This window comes from Papio anubis, chromosome 3 (assembly GCF_008728515.1).
Source record: "Papio anubis isolate 15944 chromosome 3, Panubis1.0, whole genome shotgun sequence".
NCBI classification, from domain to species: Eukaryota; Metazoa; Chordata; class Mammalia; order Primates; family Cercopithecidae; genus Papio; species Papio anubis.
Window position 1 is genome coordinate 39,086,521 of NC_044978.1, and position 20,491 is coordinate 39,107,011.

General features: G+C 34.5%; 1 protein-coding gene and 1 pseudogene across 5 annotated transcripts in view; both read left to right on the forward strand.

The window, feature by feature from the left end:
* The window catches only part of LRBA (LPS responsive beige-like anchor protein), a 766,866-nt gene that overhangs the window by 727,417 nt on the left and 18,958 nt on the right, over nt 1–20,491 (forward strand). For all 5 annotated transcript variants that reach the window (XM_031663999.1, XM_031664001.1, XM_031664000.1 and 2 more), the window contains 2 exons: nt 2,693–2,860; nt 18,198–18,299. In XM_031663999.1, the coding sequence (XP_031519859.1) occupies nt 2,693–2,860; nt 18,198–18,299 (270 nt within the window). The remainder of the gene's footprint in view (nt 1–2,692; nt 2,861–18,197; nt 18,300–20,491) is intronic.
* LOC116274386 lies at nt 5,968–6,097 on the forward strand (annotated as a pseudogene).

Consider the following 20,491-nt stretch of genomic DNA (forward strand, 5'->3'; position numbering starts at 1 on the left):
TGAACCTCAACCTTCGAGCAATAACAAATATTGCCGAGGAAGGCTGCCAGAACAGGAAAAAGTAAACTTAAAAAAATAATGTGTTCCAGAGTTAAGCCCAAAGTATAAATTGTAAAGAATAAAGTTAATTTGTGTTAACATATAAAACCCTTTAGATGTAACTGGTTAAATGTCACTCTCTCATTTAGATCTTCCCTGACACCCAGTGTAAATTTGTTCTCTCGTTATTGTCATTAATCCAAACTTGTTCTTTTCTTTTATAATACTTATCCCTATTCATAATTATATACCTGTTTGGGTTTAATGACTGTCTGCCCCACAAGACTGTAAAGGCTATGAGGGCAGGGACCATGTCTGTTTGTTCACCACTGTATACAGGTAAGAAGGCCTAATGCTGGGCACTTAATAGGTGCTTGGTATTTGTTGAATGAAAATTAATTGTGATAACTTTTTGGAAAACAATCAAAACACTAAAAATTTTAAAAAGGAAACACCATGACTGAATACATGTTTCCTTACACTGACATTGGAGAAACAGAGCAGTGACTTCAACTCATGAGAATTAACATGTGACTCTTGTAAAATTCTGCCCCTATATTTAATCCATCCCATCTTTACAGCTAAATTTTTTCCCGTTGTCCTCACATGAGTTGGAAATTAAGTTACCAAGTGAATAGCTGTTCTTTGCAAGCCTCCTGCTGCATGAAGAACACCTGGGTTTCCTTTGTGTCGTCTACCTCAAATACCTGGTTAGTTATTTCACTCATCTCAACCCACTGAGTGTTGGGTTTCAAATCTGAAATAAGCCTGCCCGTACGTAATCTATTTAAATCACACCTATATTTTATGTGCTCTCAGCATTTAGGCATAGGCTAAAGCAGAAGTCATATATATTCTCTATGATCACATCACTATATGATATATTCAGTTTCTTTCAGTAGTTAAAATACATGGATTTAACCTTTGATTTTTCTAGTTATTAATAAGACTGCTTTCAGCTACCTAACTTTTTTGTCTTATCCTATGTAAGGCCTGCCTGTACTCTGATCCCCGCCAATTTACCACTGAACCTCCACATTCTGTTTGTCATGTAAATTGGAAATGAAGTAAAAATTATTACATATTTCATATTTAATTTGCTCTTCATTTTTTTAAATTCTTGAAAGTCTTGAATTCTTCTTTATTTATTGATATAAGCTTATTTTTTAATGAAATGTTTTGGTGTCAACTTAAAAGGTTGAAGAAATTCAAAAGTGAACATCTTGAATGTTTAGCAGTTAGAGACACTTGCTTTGAAGTCTGCTCTCCCTTAATCACAGGAGAAAAAAAGTACTATATTAGTTTTGCAACTTGAGATTGAAATGAATCTGATTTTAAATTTATTAGAAGTAGGCTATATGCAAGACTGCCACTCATGAATGAAAACATATATTTGACTTTTCCATCTGATTTAGATAATATTTCAGAATTTTATTTCTAAATTTTCAGCCTTCATAATAAGCCTTAGGTTTATTAAAATCAACAATTTTAAAAATTTAATGTAAATATTATATTTATTATCTTGGAAAGTTAAATACACTTGATATGCCAGTACTTGAGACCTTAACCATTTAAGAAGTTTACAGTGTATTCCAGGTTAAATACATAAACTATTTAGGCATATTTAATTTTCAGCTTAGTAGCCTTTTTTTCCTTGAACGTCGGAATTATAATCAAAATATAAAAACTTATTTTTAAAAAAGCCATGCTGAATATTAAGGGTAGACATTGTATGACATTCATCTGTAGACTCTGTAGACATTTCAAAGCAAATATGTTAGCTGGAAACTCTAAAGATGGAATGGGGGTGTTGTCATAGATACTTAATTCTTTAGACAAGTTTGTGTGAATTATTACCACCGTACCTGGTAAACAAAGATTCTTAAAGGGTGAGGGCTTTACTGTTTTTCTGACACCTTTACATGAACAACTGTTCTGTGTTTGAAGGCTTAGATATATAGTAAGTTTACTGGGTTTCTCTCCATTGTCCCCAATCATTACCGTCTTGATTGCACCCTCAAGGAATTTTCATCAGACAATTAAGACAAAGAATCACCTGGCTGAAATTGCAATTACAATATATTAGTTCTTTCATCATAATTTCCATATAAGCCAGATTTGAAAAGGTAGAAGCTCTCCAAAGTGACTTATATTGTCTTTGTATAGATCACTTAAAACAAGAAATATGTTAAATCTTCAGTAATTCAGAGACAGGTTTTTATTAGTGACATCTAAATTATAAGTACTTTTACAGAAAGGCAACTAAGTTTTATTTTGAATCATATAGAGTAAACAAGAAAGTGTTAAAATGGTTCCAAAAGGGTTCTCCTGGGCCTGCTTTAATTAGTAAACATGATACATTTGTAATATATAGAAGCCATTTGTAATGATACAGTGCCATGGTCCTCAAGTATTATTTGTTGAAATAGTTTTAACACATGCCTTTCAAAAATGTTAGCACTTTTCAATTTATTTTTTTGTTGTTCTTGTTAGCATGCAAAGAAAACTGTTAGGTTGGACCATGTCAAATTATTATAAAATCTGAACTATGACAATCAGAGTTCATATAGCTTTGTTGTTTTACAAGTTATCTGTTCACCAGAATTTTTATTTTTTTAATAGCAATTTTAAAGAAAATTGTTTTGCATTACAGGAAAATTGATCCAAGTGGTGTTTGGCCATTGGGATGTCGTCACTTGCCTCGCTCGTTCTGATTCATATATTGGGGGAAATTGCTACATTCTCTCAGGGTCACGTGATGCAACTCTTTTGCTGTGGTATTGGAATGGAAAATGCAGTGGGATTGGAGATAACCCAGGCAGTAAGTATGATTCATTTTTAAAGTAAACTTATTTATAAGAATGTAGAGAATAACATTTTGCAGCAAAGTTACCTTTTTGTTATGGTAAAAGTGAAACAGGATTATCAAGTATTTTTAATTTATTAGTTATAATTTAAGAATGATCCAGATAGCCTCATTATCAACATTTTGTGACCATTGATAATTAAAATCCAAGCATGAAATCTTATGTTTCATATTATAGGCTATTCTCATGATCCAAAAATTCTAGTTCATTGGAAATAGCTGTCACCAAATAAAATAGTTTTTTATTCATGAAGATACAGCATAAAAGAGCAATCACATATTACCTTGTTTATTGAATTCATATTTTAAAAGAACAAAATAAAAATTATAATTTCATAGAAACAAACTAGTCTTTATAAAATTACGCTTTCATTTACGTATTTAAAAGATAAAACAGGTCATAAAAGGCCAATATGGAATACTCAAATTGGCTCTTGGTTTTTCAGATGGGAAATGAAAATGTTCACCAACAGCCTTAAACATCTTTATGAAACTATGCTGAAGGCAGTAAAACAAAAAATGTGTAACCATTTAAAATTGTAATTCACAGAAGGCAAAAAAGGAAGCAGCTACCATTAAAACCAATCGCACACAGCTGCAGAAAAGAAATGGCTTTAGAAAAACACATTAAGAAGTAGGAAAAAACAATTAAAGGGACCACCTGAAAAATGAGAATTTAATTAAAATGATTATGACAACACTGTAGAATTCCTGCAAGAATAGCTTTAGATTTTTACTTCAGAAGGTAGAGCATTTTAACTGCTCTTAAATATTTACAGTTTCTTAATTTAAAGCAAGTTGCAATGTGTTTGGTTAAGGAAGGACCACGTTCTTCCTGATTACTTTACCTGAATATTCGGTCCTTGCTCTGTCACTCCACCCCAGATTGTGAAATGGCCTAAATATGTTTAAGGCCATCATATTTTGGATTGACTTTTCAAAGCTTTGCTTAAATGTATAATATTTGTATGAAAATGAACCTTTTTTTCAAAACATTTAGTCAAATGCTAGTATAGTGTTAAAAGAAGTATATGTGAAGTATTTTTCAAAGCTGTTTCTTATTATGTACATTATAGACTTTGATGTAGTAAACACAGTTCTTATTCAATGAACATCTAATAGATATTTCCTATTTTAATCAAAAAAGGGATAATTTCCTACGCAAATAGGATATGAGAAATAATTTTAAGGCTGTGATGCTATTGATAATACAGACTTTGTGATCAAATTGTAGTGTCTGTATATGTCAGGGAGTAGGTGTACATGCATTTCACATTTATTACAAACATCTCTATATGATTACAATAGAAATTATAAAGATGTAAATTTCAGGGATTTTGTTTTTCATATTCTTTTGAAAAGTACCATGTTCTTTTCATCATGAACACAATATTCTGGTCCTTCTTCCTTTCTGGCCTCTTAGAATAAGTGACTACTTTCAATTTCTTTTTTCCTGTTTCTGTAAATCCAGTTACCGAGATTCACTCATCTCAGGCAAATGTAGATTTAAAATAGATAATAAATCTACCATTTTGCTATTTATCTCAAAATATTTAAGAACTTTAACTTGCCTTAAAAATGTAAGATATTTCATGCACATATAGAAATCTAAACACACATAGATATTTGTGTTCTTGGTTTCTTGTTTTATTTTACTTAATCATGTTCTGTATGTTATACACCGTCATTACCAATGTGTACTCTAAGAAGCAGCTAAAAGACTTATTAGCTACACTTGTATGTAATTGCTGTTGCATTTCAGAAATTTAAGTATACCTTAAAGTTACGAATTTTCAGCTTTTCGAGAAGGAAGAAAGTATGATATATATCATGATGTATGTATTCATTTAAATATATTTTCATATGTTTAAATACTTTGTAACTCAACCTAGAGATTGTTTTTACATGCATGACCTTTAAAAAATGAATTAAGTAGGACTGAACAAATCCTGGGGTTTGTAGTAAAAAAAAAATCTAAGTTCCAAGCATTGCTGTGGTCCTTCTGTCTTGTCTGTAAAATGAAAGCAACAACAGAACTGAGTTAAGGTGTTATCAGAAGCACAGGATGATTAGAGCAAATAAATCACCACAAAACACCATCTTGTTGGCATTAGAGTAAATATTATAATGTTATATTTTTCATAGTGTACTTCATCTGTACCCTCTCATTGTCTGCAGTATGGTGGACATTACCTCCTAGTAATGCTAGCAATGAAAAGAAAAACAATAAAAGAATAATATAACAGCACATCTAATAAAAATTTTAGAAAATTGTAATGTATCATGACTGAATTAAATTACCTTTCTCAAAGTGAACCTTATCCTTTCAAGCCCCTGTATAATGTCTGATGCCCCGATTTAATTTTGCTTCAGCTTTGAAAGATGAATCCAGGAGAAAGACAAATAGGCACTTTTTCTTATAATGAGAATTTACACGCATTAGAATAGAAAAATGGAAAATGCAGTCTGCGCTTTTCAAAAGAAAATGACAAAAACAAAGACATTGTTACCGTGTATAAACTGTTTCAAACAGTTTCACGCAAGCTGGTTCGGATTTTATAAGCCTCTGGCTCATTGATGGTTCCACGATGCAGCTGCTGAAGTCAGAGTTTTTCAGATGAAGGGTTTTAGGTTATGCGTATTCCTATATTGTACCTCTTAGATACAATGTAAATGACCTGTAAGAAGTGGTGAAGCGTGTATATACATATAATTGCAATATGTTCTATAAATGCACATTAATACCTCAACTTTACATTTTTTATTGTAGACTTTTTCTTTCTTGAAGGGAAAATACATAAAAGAAAACCAGGTTATTGCTTTTTCTGCATTTTATAGGTCTATTTCAGAGTTTTTTTATTTAAAAAATAATAAGAATAGGTAGTCATTTTACTTTCTAGGGTCATAAGCCTACATACACTGTTTTTTCCAAATCTAATATTGATGTTATATGTAAAGTTGATAGCTGTATGATAATGTTTAAAAATATATTATCTAATATTAATATACATACTGCTTTGGCAAAATCGGGCTAGGTAAAGCTGGATAAAACCTATAAATACATCACTTCTTGGCCTTTTGGCTAAGATCAAGTGTAAAACCTATAAATACTACAATTTGGGGCTTTAAAAAGTGTAAATGTTTTATGAAACCTGCCTATACTACATAGCAAAAGGCTTATTTTCCTGTATACCAGATAGTTCTTCATCTTTGACTCTATTGTTTTGTAATAGTTATCTCCTGTAAAATGCAGTTTTCTCAATGAGAAGAAAAATTAATATAGGATTCCATTTAATTAGGGATTTAAAAAATGAAATTAACCAAGAATATTTCACTGAAAGATGTTTTGTACATGAAAGCATGGCATCTCTCTCTCCTTGTCCTAGTACTCTGTGTTTTAGGACTGAGCCTTGTCACCAAAGTTCTTTTCCTGAGATAGTTATTTGGCCTTCAGAATAATGCTCTCCAGACTGCACATTTTCAAATTTTGGAGAAAATGTTCCCTAGTGCATTCCATTGATAAATAAATACTTTAAACTTTCATACGATCTTATTTATATAAGCAAGATGAATATATACAAAACAGTTATTATTTATTCACTATTTTATATTCATAAACTTGGATTTTAAAAATTACATGTTTACTAGGTATTTTTAGATATCTGAATAATATCTTTTAAAGCCACATTCGATCAGCTTCAGAAGCAAATGGTTGCTGACTGTGAGGGTGTTGCATAGATTTGTGTGTGTAGTATTTCAGTAATACTCGCATTTTCCATTCTCACATTCTGGTTTTCATTTGATTGAAAGGTGGCATTTTTTTTCTTTTCCTCATTGCAATCAGACATGCTAATCTATGTCAGCTTTTTCCTTTATGAGATTGGCGTCTACTGAAAAAAAAAAAAAAAAACTTTTCTTCATAACAACAAGATTCTGTTCTTCAAGAATATTTCAGCACCGTTAATTAGAAAGAAGGTTTTATTAACCATAAGGCTAGCACTAACAGACCACAGAGCTGTTTTTTAAAGTACTGTATGCCATAGCTGCCCTGCTTTTTCTCTGTCTAAAACTTCATTTTGTTATACGCTCATCAATCACGTAAGTCATTACCGTAAATCCTACTGTTGTTAATTTTACTAGTATCACCCTAATGAGACATTCCTGCTATAATTAAAAATGAATTCTAACTTTAAGGCATTCTAAATTTTTTTTAATGAATTTAGAATGATCTTGCCATGTGACTATAAATACTACTGATACACATAGACTACTCATCAAGTCTGTAAGAAAAGTAGTATCATAACATGTCCAGGTGTGAATTATTTACTGGCTGCCTCTGTGCACGTGCTTATGTGTATGCATATTTTTGTATGCATATTTAGGAATTATGTCCTTTTTATTGTGAAGCCTAGTATGTTTTACTGAAGCTACTAATAAATTCTTATTCTTTGTCTTGCCAAAATATAGGTGGATGTAATATAAACAATATTACTCTCTGTAAGTAGGTGTCCTAGAGCACCATCTGCTGGATGCATTTGGGGACTTAATGTTGGGAAACATGAAAATTGGTACTTGGTTAAGACAGGTGTACTTTGTTTTTAATTGCCTGTGATCTATTATTTAAGGGTCACAAATGTCAAGGTATGTACATTTGTGTTGAACCATATGAGTTCTTAAAACGAAATCACTTTACTCCTCCTTTTACCCCACCCTAACCTGGATTTGCAACTGTACAATAAATATTTTGTGTAAGGAAAAAGTAAGCACAGTCTTTGCCTAATGAAACAAAGTACCACAGTCTGTGATGAAATAAACTGTTAGTTTCTTGATCACAGCTCTTCAGAAATAAACTGCTAGCTTCTTGATCACAGCTCTTCAATAAGTTACAGTTGAGGAAGTTATTTGGATGGTATATTAAATTTAGGTGCCTTATGTTCACTAGATTCTGAATAAGAAGGTAATGCTTGGAACAAGAAACCATTTTATACCTGGGTATGACTCTTGATCTGATCCTTTGTCAGGAACAAGAGTTCTTGTGTGTGTCTCATCAAGACCTTCCCTTCTGGGCCTGCATTTAGAATGTACTGTCACACTACAACTACCCTGTGTTTTTATTTTTTCCTTGAAGCATTTATCAAGAAGGGTTTTCAAATGGTATGTTGGCAGTGTTCAAGTTCAGGTGACATTAAAAGTATGTCTATGAAATTCTCCAGAAGGTCCAGGATGTTTAGTGCTCCATGATGTAATGCAGGCCCTCAAGTTCCAGCAAAACAACTCTGTATTTACTGCTTGTAACTAATAGTAGATGTGGTAAAAAGGAATTATATTCATATGGCAAATGAATACAACCTTAATGTGCACCATATGCAGAGTGGCGGGGTGATATGCCAATATATCACATTTATTTACCTTGTTTGGTTGCAGAGAAAAATGACTGTACCATTCAGCCCATAGGTTATAGCCATATAAATATGAGAACAGAAGAACTGATGATTTATACCCTCAGATTGAAACTGAGTATCTTCACATGTAGACTGTTTTAATAGTGCCATGCCAAAGAAAGTTGTCTTGACACTTTATGCTCATATGGGAAATTTAATTTCAAACAATAGTTGGAATTAGTCTAAGAAAGTAAAAATTCCTTCTAGTCAACTAAATGTAGGATTCTTCTGCTTTTAAAATATTGCAGAATCTGTGTGGGGGAAGGGGGGTCCATGACATTATTGGTAGAACTACCAAGGATACACTTAATTAAGGCTTCCTGGAACAACATAGTAGACTGACTTTACTACCTTGCAGAAACGCTCATTTCGTAAGAGAAATTCTACGGCAGCTTTGTGCCTATGTAACTCACATTTTACTCTAGATATTACTGATAATTTATGAAAAGATAACCATTTTTATGTGAAATTCAATATTTAAATCTGATTTTTTTTTACAAAGCAACAGTTAAACCCTATTTTTTCTAGTTACCTCAATTTTTATGTGCTATGCTCATTTATATGGCTTTACAGAGCAGAAGTTTGTAAGTGTTAACAAATTTTTAAAAATTGATTTTCTTGATCTTTTAACAGAGTCATTATATATCATTACATATCATTTATCTGCTAATTTTTTTAAAGTAATTTTTTTCACATTTAAGTGAGAAAATGAATGTGTTTGATAAGACTTCAGATTTTGGATTTGAAGTGTTTATATAGGAAAAAAATTCTCTGAATTGTTAATGCCTTTTGTGGCTTAAGGCTACATGACTGTTGAGCTTTTTAAGCTTTCATTCTTGTAGCTTGTAACTTTGCACAACTGAGAGATTGCCTTATTTCCTTGGGGTGAGTGGGGTCAGGAGTGTTTAATAGCTAAAGATATGAAATTCCTCTGTAGTTTTCAGAGTCCCTTACTTACGTATTTTTTAACAAAAGAAGGTTAAAATATTAAGGAGAATGTATTATAAATAATTTTAAATAATTTGGGTATTTAGGATAAACAGATAAAACCAAATTTCAGTTTTAATTTATATTCATAAAAATCAGACTCAATGTTGCATTTCAACAAATCTGAATAAGATTTCACTTCAGCAAATTTTCTACCTGTTTTCTTTTTGGGGGGTAGAATTTTACCATGTTTATGTTACCAGACACTCTCATGCAGCTACAGTAGCCATAGCTTACCTAGAACCAAAGACCAAGCCCCTCCATGGGAAGACAACAAATGAAGTCTCAAGCAAGTAGGAAAAAAGAAGCACATTAGTTAAGTATAGTAATGATATGTCCATGTAATGAAGTCCTGTACAGGCATTAACAAAGATATACAAATTTGTAATATTGACATGGAAGGATACACTCTTTGTACTGCTAAGTGTAAAAGATCACCAAGCTACATGTATAACATAAGTACCTATGCCTGTATGTGTATACCCTTGTATTCTATGTACATATATTCATAGAAAAAGTATGAAATGATCACAAGTATTAGCAACATTTATTTATAGGTAGTGAATTTGGAAGCAATTTTTCATTTTCTTCATTATAATTTACTAAAGTATCTGAATGTTTTATAATGAGCATGTAATACCTTGATAATCAGAGACAATAAAGATACTTTAGGCCGGGCACAGTGGCTCATGCCTGTAATCCTAGCATTTTGGGAGGCCGAGACAAGGGTATTGTTTGAGCCCAAGAGTTCAAAACCAGCATGGGCAGCATAGGGAGATGCTGTCTGTACAAGAAGTAAAAAGAATTAGCTGGGTGTGGTGCCTGTAGTCCCAGCTACTCGGGAGGCTGAAGTGGGAGGATCACCTCAGCCCAGGGAGGTCTAGGCTGCAGCGATCTGTGGTCGCACCATTGCACTCCAGCCTGGGCAACAGAGTGAGACCCTGTCTAAAAATAATCATAATAAATATTTTAATTTGGGGAATGCACCTAATTACTGTACTGTACCTTAACTCCCCACTCTTAGCCTCTAGGCTGCCACATATTAGTAGCTGTATTAGAATTTATATGAATTATCAAGGAGAGAACCATCTCTAATTAGCTTTTACGCAGCATAGGATCAGATATTATACTTTCAATGAAAGGAGTGTTTATAACAGAGAGTGAAAAAAGGGATCATTCTATTGCTACTACTATATATATATATATATATATATATTTTTTTTTTTTTTTTTGTAAGAGACAGAGTCTTGCTCTGTCACCAGGCTGGAGTGCAGTGGTGAGATCTTGGCTCACTGCAACCTCCACCTCCCAGGTTCAAGCGATTCTCCTGCCTCAGCCTCCCAAATAGTTGGGACTACATGCGGGCGCCACCACGTCCAGCTGATTTTTTTGTATTTTTATAGAGATGGGGTTTCACCATGTTGGCCAGGATGGTCTCGATCTCCTGACCTTGTGATCCACCCGCCTCGGCCTCCCAAAGTGCTGGGATTACAGGCATAAGCGACTATGCCTGGCGTGCTGCTACTACTACTTACAGATGATACTAATGGGTGCTCACTACATGCCAGGCACCATCCTGAGCGCTTTACACATTAATTCATTAATCTTCACAGTAGCGCTGTGTGGTATCTACTGTTATTATCCTTGACTTATAGATGAGGCATGGAGAAATTATAAATATGCCTTTACTTTCTGCCCTGGGCCTTGACGCTTTTAGGATCTTCTTACTAGAATTATGGAAACTTGCCCAAGGGAGCTCACATAGCTAGCAAGTGCTGGAGCCTAGATTTAAACTCAGGCAGTCTAGGTCAGAGTTATCTAAACTATACACTTAATTAGAATATCAGCTATAGAGAATTTGATGCAATCCTATCACTAAAGCATTCTTAGTATTTGCAAGAGACGTAAAAAGACAACTGCATTATACTGAGTTCTTATGACAATACATGTCATGGTAGGATTTTGTATTTTTCAAATACACATTTAAGGGGTATACTTTAAGTATATAATTGTAGGTACACACTCATATAAACCCATTTTCTAATGTACAGTTGACTTTTGAACAACACAGGAGTCAGGGGTGCCAACATTCCACACAGTCAGAAACATGCATATAACTTTTGACTCCCCAGAAACTTAACTACTGATAGCTTACTGTTGACTTGGAAGCCTTACTGATAACATAAAGTTGGTTAACACATATTTTGTATGTTATATGTATCATATACTGTGTTCTTATAATAAAGTAAACTAGAGAAAAGAAAATGTTATTAAGAAAATCACAAGGAGAAAATATATTTACTATTCATGAAGTAGAAGTAGATCATCATAAAGGTCTTCTTCCTGGTTGTCTTTCACACTGAGTAGACTGAGGAAGCAGAGGGCTGGTCTTGCTGTCTCAAATGGCAGAGGCAGAAGAAAATCTACATATGAGTGGACCCATATCGTTCAAACCTATGTTGTTCAAGGGTCAACCATGGACTTAGAGGGTGATTCCCATGTTACAGTCATTTATTACGTATCAGAGAGAGAGGAGGAGAAATGTTACATACCAAGGACTTACCGTTTTCTTTGTACCAACATTATCTTGTCTTGCATTAATACTTCTAATATTATTTACAAGAAGATGCTACTAAAATTTCCCATCTGATGGTGGTTGTACTGTAAATGCAGCTATGGCTTGTCATCTGTAGTCTATATGTCTAATCAAATTATGATTTTTCACCAAAGAGACCATGATGAATAGGGGAAGGGAAAAGTTTGGTGAAGACGAAATGTATAGAACAAATTTCAAGTCATTTTTCTAAGCATAATTAAAATGCAGTATAATTTCCATTGTAAAACTAGGAAGTTAATAGAAAAGGTTCAAAAAATATTTAACCTCACTTCTGCTTTAGCAAAGCCATTTCCTTTCCTGATTTACCATTATGGTGAGCCACATGAGAAAGCTTAGTATTCAGTTTTCACATGAATGTTTTATAGTAATCAATTGTAACTAAATGGTACAAAGGGCACATGTAAAATAGAGGTATCCGTCTTCAGGAAATGACTGGCATATATTGTATAATATATTTTTGTTTTTTATCTATAATATATATGCCTAATAAGTTCATTATGTATTTGGGCTTTTTAAACAAATATATTTTATTTCTTAATTTGTTTTCTATTGAAATTATTCCTTTTTTTTAAATAAAGCCAGGTTTTATATTTTGATTTTCCTCTATAAAAGTTCAGGTGATACATTTTTACTAATGAGGAAAATTATATTGGTGGTCTTTAAGCATGTTAATTATTGTTAAATATTGATTTTGCATTCAAAATTAGTTACAAGTGGTATGGACTTCAGTACTATTATGTTGACCTTTACAAGCATAGATATTTATAATTATAATTTGCAGGTTTATAGTACTGTTGACAAAACCAGATCCAATGATCCTTTAAAATCAAGTTATTTTTAAATAAAAGGCCATGTTTTACTCCTTTCCTTATTCCATAGTACCTCACACATATTAAGAATACAAACTCAATAAATATTATTAAGTGAATGAAGGAGTGAAGGAATGAATGGATGAACAAATGGGATATGTTATTTTCTGGCTCAGCCAGGAGTCATCTAAACTAAGTATTAATTGGAAGAAATAATTTTAGTTTTATAAAACTAAGAATAGGAAAATGTTTAATCCCGCTTCATTCATAATAGATGGTATTGAGAAAATGGAATGAAGAGAATTCACTGTGCTAACAACAACATATTTAACCTACAAATGAAAACTTTATACTGCATTTCAAAGTGATCTAATTTTCATAAGAGTAAGGAGATGACGCCAAAACACCAAGAACTTTATTCACTTTTTAAAAAGTAACTACAAGTTTGCCAGAAATACATGTCGGATCTATTTTTACCTGGATTGTCACCTCTTTTCCCTAATGGATATAGACCTTATGAAATATTCTTCCCACTGAATATTTATAAGCAAGATACTAGAGAAATTCCTCTTTCCTCTTCTCTTCTTTCAGGTGTAATTTTAAGTGGTTCGCAGTCTGTTTGATAAATATACTTAATGTTGTGAGGGCACCAGAGAAACACAACTAATAAAAGCATTTGCTATTCTGCCTAGTGGTGTTAAAATATTTCACCTAATGTTTTAAAACATAAGTCCAGTATAAATGCTAAGTGGTCATTATAGAGATCTTGTGTTGCTTGAATGCAAGTTAGATTGTTATAATTGTCTCTGTAAGTTGGTATTGATATCTAGTATTATGTACTGAGAGAAGTGCCTCTGTAAAACCTGATGTGCCCTGGTATTTGCAGCAGAATTTGGGCTGTCTTTAATCTCATTTGACTTGTTCATCTTCCTTTAAGGCCAACCATAAAGATGCACTCAGTATCCTTGTCAGCCTTTGGTTAGGATTTGCATCAGTAGTCATAAACCTGCTCTCCGGACAAAGACACCCTTTCCTTTGAAGTAATTGCTCAAGCTTTTCAAAGCAGTCCTATAAGTCTGTCCTCTTTCTCTTTTTATTTTTCTTTAAGAAGAGTTTGAAGTGTAGTCCCTTAAACTAGGAGCAAGATAAATTTTTCTCTCAGCATTATTGAAGGCCATGACAATTTTTCAAGCAGTAAGACTTTAAAAGGTTCTTAAGGGAATCTGTTCTGCTTTATGGTCTAGCCTTTGGTAGATCCTACTATCTCAGAAAGCAAAGGTAAAGACTTTTTGTATCCCTTAACTATTGCAAATTTTTATCAAAAGAATTAACTTGATATTTTTGAGAAGACTTTTTTTTTTTTTTTTTTTTTTTTGCTCTTCATTCGGTTTAGAGACTGCAATGAGAGATTATTGATAGCTTTGGCATCTTTGAAAAGTAATATATGGCCAGAATCATCTTGTTTGAGCTGATTATTTCTTGCTGGGTATTAAAATCTATGTGACTGACAAGTAGTTGGGAGGGGCAGATTTCTGAGAATACTGCAGTGAGAATGAGTTATATGGTTCCAAGATTTTGTTTCTAGGCTTTCCAAACAGAAATGTACATAGATATGGAGGGATTTTGCCTTTCCTTTCTGTGGGATGTCGTCACTTGGGCTCTGCTGTGATCCAGGATGATGTATACAGTGTAACTACAGAGACATAAAAAGATTCTGTGAGCCACATGTAAAGCCTCTGCTCTGCCTCCGATTATCTCCACTACTCTCAGTAATTTCATTACAAGTGGTTCCCAAAATGTCCATTGAACTTAAACAGTTTTGACCTGTTTGATTTAAATCCCATATCATATATTTGCTATACTGAAGTGTAACTATTTCAAGCTCTTTATTATAAAACTTATAAAAATCAAATAGTAGGTATTTATTTTGAATGTACTTTTTGATAAGTAGAAAATGTAAAGAATGCTCAGTCTGTACAGCAGATAATACAGGGAATACAATCTTTAAAGAAGATTGGAAACAGCTTTTCTTAGAGGAATGACATGATATCTCTCCTTATATTGTTGTATGTGGGTTTATAGAGGCCAATAATGTACATTTCCTATAGGTGAGGGAAGTTAAGTAGCACTGTCTTTTTTACTGGAAATCCAGTGACTGTGAAACCAGTTACCTGAGAACCTAATGATCATAAGTCTACCCTTATGCTTTTAATTTGGTTTTCTTTCTCTCTCTCTCTCTTTTTTTTTTTTTTTTTTTTGTATTTCCTGAACTGTCTAACCTGCTTCCGGGATTAGCAAACATTTTGCCAAACTTTGAAGCCAAAGTCCTAGCACTGAACAGTTCCTTATTTAGAGATCAGGCCCTAGGGAAAGAAGAAATTCTTTTTCAGTTTTGAAATTACTCTGCATGTGTGTGTGTTCTGATTTGTGGAGTGAAAAATGATTTAATAAAGTTTGGATTATTGGAAACTAGTATTTTGTAAGCAAAGCATGATGATAAAAATCTTATGAGTTTACAAAAAAAAAATTATGCTTGCATCTTAACCCACCTTCTGGGGTTAATCACGAGGCTTCCTAAACTCTTAACTTTATAGTCGTAGAAAACTCTCAGTATTTCAACTCTTTTACATTAAAGAAAGAAAGAAAATTGACAGCAATCCCCTCCCTTCTTCCACCATGCTTCTGAGAAAACAATAAGTTAGCACTGATGTGCTTAAGTGATGTTGTCCTCTGGGACCACCATTATCTATCTGTCCTTTGTTTACTTTGTCTTATACTTAGAATGCCTTCATTTGACATCAGTTTTCCTTCAAACCTTCACTTTTCACTGAGGAATTCCAAGACAATTCAAGTTAAAACACAAATTTCACCATCCATGAAATGGTAACTTATAAAAACAACAACAACAAAAAACCAACAATTACACCAAAAATATATTCCCTTAGATCTTAATGATTTTAATTGCTGGTTAAAAAAAAAAAAAAAAAGTTGCCAATGGATCTAATTAGACAGTAATTTCAGAAACAACATTGTATGGTATTTTTGTGGAATGTACAGCCTTCTGGGGAAAAGGGAAATCAAGAATCAGGGCTAAAGTATTGATAACTTCTTATTTTATTATTTTTTTGAGATGGAGTCTTGCTCTGTCACCCAGGCTGGAGTGCAGTGGCACAATCTCGGCTCACTGCAACCTCTACCCAGGTTCAAGCGATTCTCCTACCTCAGCCTCCCGAGTAACTGGGATTAGAGGCACACACCACCACACCAAACTAATTTTTTGTATTTTTAGTAGAGGCAGGGTTTCACCATGTTGGCCAGACTGGTCTCAAACTCCTAATCTCAGGTGATCTGCCCGCCTTGGCCTCCCAAAGTGCTGGGATTACAGGCATGAGTCACTGCACCTGGCCAATAATTTTTTAAAACAGTATACTTATTCCTAAAATTTGTGGATCCTAACAGAAGCTTAAGTAGTTCAGATTGACTTACATTATTTGCTTTGTTTCTTTAAAATTTTCCCAAATTTCTGGACTTTGTAAGAAACAAAATTGCTCTTGTGACAAATTCTTTGTGGCTTGGGAAATGTCAAGAAAACTTTCTAATTCAGGTAGGTTTGCCTCCCAGAGAAGTTTTAAAACTTGGAATCAAATGAAACAAAGCCCATTGTTCTGCCTATCCCCTTGCCTCTTCGTATGTCACTTTCAGTCTCCCTTTATCACTAAGTCTGTAGGCCAGGTCCAGCGGCTGGCTGCACATAGCACTGCCAGTGTGGTGCAGAGTTCTGTGTGACATCCCTTCAACTTAAGTCCCACTCAGAATTACCTACAGTCACCAAAGCCTTGAAGGACACTGCGGGGACATGGCCCTGTATTATGTACTCTGGTACATGCATTGGAACTGTCATGTGGAAGGCTAGACCTGAAGTGACTGCTGGCTCCAGGTGAAGTGGGGCTACAAGCAGAGACTAGACCTCTCTTCAGGGTAGAAGCCTCTCAGCTTTTCTTGGTCATGGACTTCTGTCCATTCAGTAAAACTTGTTTTCCTCCCCTGCTACCTAGAAAAACAGGCATGTAGATACATTTTGCATAAAATTTCAAATAACCCAGTGACCTACTGGAAGAACCCCCACTTTGGAAGCCAGGTTAGTTTTTTGACGGCAGCATTCCAAGTACAGTAGGTTTTCAGTGGGTTTCTTCTGAGCTGCTGGACGTCTTTCCTCTGAGTGGCTGACTGCTCCAAGGATAGTCAGCTGTCTGGGGTTAAGATACAAGCAATTCTCTTCCACAGAGTTCCACAGCTGCTGGTAGCCACCTACTCTGTGGGCACATTTGTCTCTTCTGGATTACACAGTGTTAGTTATCAAGCATACTATAAAACAAATCCAAATCAAGAAATCAAGAATGCTAATAGAATCCTGCTCTCCACTTGGAAAGACTTTTTGTGTCTTTACCTTTAGAGACTATAAAAGTAGAGGATTCCTTTAGTTTTCAAATCGTATTCTTCAGGCTAGACATGGAATCCGATTTATCCTTGTGACTTGGCATGAACCAATCAACAAATCAAGGCCATTACCGTTTTATTTAGTCATGGTGGGTTCCTTATTAACCAGCCAACCAGCCAACCAACCAACCAACCAACCGTACTTTTTCTTTTTAGTCTGGGACAGACATACAGTATGACTTGTTCTTTCTACTTGTGAAAGTATTCAGCAACATCTGCCGTTTTTTGGATACTCCTCCTCTGTCCCCCCTTCTCCACCCACCGCCCCTCATTTTCAGTCACTATCTGTAGACTTATCTGTAAGGGTTTGGTTTTTCTAGGTTTTTATTTTTTTAGGTTTTATTTTTTTAGGTTTTTTTAGGTTTATTATTTTTGGTTCTTTGAATGAACTACAGAGAAATATACCCATGAAATTCATACATCAGAAAAATACATAAGCTTAGTAGAGAGAATAGGTATTTAAGAGAGGGGCTGCAGAATTCCTGTGGAGGTAGCGGAAGTCTAGTTCAGACTATCTTCATTATGATGGGTTTCAGCAGTCCACAGAGGATAAGAAGGGGCGAGGGAGGGGCAAGGCCTTTCTTTGAAATGTAAATTGAGCCAAAGTTCCTAATTTTATAGTCATCTGACCATAAAACATCTAATTGAGGGGCTAATTTTTTATGAGGCATTTTGGAATGCAGATTTTGTTGTATTTAACCCTGAGTTTTCAACCATTGTTGCTTGATAATTACATAAAGGTTACTTGACATTTTAGCAGGATGTGGTCCTCATAATCAAACTATAGTATATAACTTCGATCGAGTCCTAAAGTAGGATTGCTGGACAAATTCCCAAACTATAAATTAAATAGGCATGATGGGAATTAGGAGCAAGTTGTTGATTATTTAATCTGCATGAACTTGAATTGATTTGTTCTTTTCATCTGTTTTTTCCTAAAGGTGAGATTGCTGCTCCTCGGGCCATTTTGACAGGCCATGACTATGAGGTCACATGTGCTGCGGTCTGTGCTGAGCTAGGCCTGGTGTTGAGTGGTTCACAAGGTAAACCTGTGGTACCTTCACAAAATGGATGCATTTCGTGCTGTCTTCTAGAAACAAATTACCAAAGATTAATTTGGTACCTTTTTTCTAAAGCTTCTGTCTGTTATGCTAGCCATTAGTCATATGGAACTATTTAAATTATTTAAAGTTCAATAAAATTAAAATGTAGGTTTCTTGGTGGCACTAGCCACACTTCAGGGGCTCAGTACTCACATATGGCTAGTGGCCACCACATTGGACAGCACAGATACAGATCATTTCCATCACTGTAGAAAGTTCTGTTTCACAGCACCGCTCTGAAGAGTTTAAGATGTGTTTACAAACATATCCTGTTAATATTCATATTCCCATGAAGCAGGAACAAGGAACATCTTTGTATATTTGTTTATTCTTCTGCACTGTTACTGGGCCGGGTTCCATCTTACATCTGAACGGAAGCCCCTGACCCTGTCTGTTTTAATGAGGCAGGGGCCACAATGGCATTGAGAGTGGAGTAGAAAGATACTTAAGCTGGTTTGCCTGGAGGTTTGTGCTGGAAACAGCATCATATATTTAGGCCCAAGATAATAAGCAAGCTAAAAGCACACGCAGCAAATCAGGATCTGACTAGGAACGGAGCTGTTTCCAATTCGTTGCTTATCCCGTCGTAATAGTCTATCCGTCTCTCTGTCTCTGCTCCGAGCTGAGGTCTGAACACAGAACAAAGTACTATATCTCACATCTTTTAGGTTTATCTGGTGGGGAAACAGAGTATTTGGATCACCTTACCTGTGTCCTAAAGTATAATAGTCTGGCTAACAAGGTGTTTTAAATATTTAAAGGATTGTGTTTATAAATTTGGTCAAAACATTGAAATAGTAATAATGATAGCAAGAATTCTATAACCACTGGATTTTTCCCTTATACTCAATCATTTCATACATCCTGAGCCAACAGGAGTCGTAAAATGAACCTATTATATTACAGGTCATCTGTTCTTTGCACAGTAGTATGGAACTGTAAAAGCGAGCATGCAAACTGAAACCAAACAAAGTGATCTGAATAATCATTGGTCAATTTTACAATTGTTCCATCGTCTTTAAAAATTTTTGTCAGGCTGGGCACGGTAGTTCATGCCTGAATCCCAACATTTTGGGAGGATAAGGTGGGAACATCATTTGAGGCCAGGAGTTTGAGACCAGTCTGGCAACATAGTGAGACCCGCACCTCTACAAAAAAATTAAGAATTAGCTGGGCATGGTGGTGCATACCTGTAGTCTCAGCTGCTTGGGAAGGTGGGAGGACTGCAGGAGGTGAAGGCTGTAGTGAGCCATGATCATGCCACTGCACTCCAGCCTGGGTGACAGAGCAAAACCCTGTCTCTAATAATAATTTTGTCGAAACATTAAAAACTCATATTCAGTTATACATATAACATGAAAAAGGTAGTAAAACTCACATGTACTTAATACATTGTAATTTAAAACATTTGATACATTGATAATTACTTATGAAAAACGTATCAAGAGTAGTTTGAACTTGTTATATACATGTAATATACTTGTTATATACATGTTAAGGAGCTAGCATCTTTTCTATGCCTTGGGGAGCTGTCATACTCTAAGTTGGGATCACCGTCTAACATTTCATCTTTTGTGCTTTCAATGTCATGAAATATTCCCTAGAATTCCTTTAATGTGAGGCTTTTGCTGGTTTCAATTCTGGGACATCTTTGTTACACCTTCTTCCCTAACTTACACTGATAAGTTCCTTCATTCCCTTCCTGGCTGCATATCTACAGTGTCTCAGCAGGGTCAGCATCCCACAAGCAGCTCTTTCTTCTATAACCCCATTTATATTCAATTCAAATTGTACCTTCAGCTTTATCATTTTCCATTCTTTACTGCAGTTTCATCTTTGTTGGCCAATACCCTTTTTTGATTATCCATTTTTGTGAAATATTATATGACTTTATCACTGGGAGACAAAAAGCAACACAGCTGCACAGTTTGCTGTCTGTGTGTGACCTGAATAACAGATATGCAGTGAGCAGTCATTGACATATTTTGAAAGGAGTGATGTGATTGGTCACTGATGATGATGATGCACATCTGTTATTTATATAGTGATTTGTGGACTGAAGAGCTAACCACAAAAGTGCATACTTTATGTAATTACTGTGACAACCTAAATTTGAACTATGTTATTGGAGG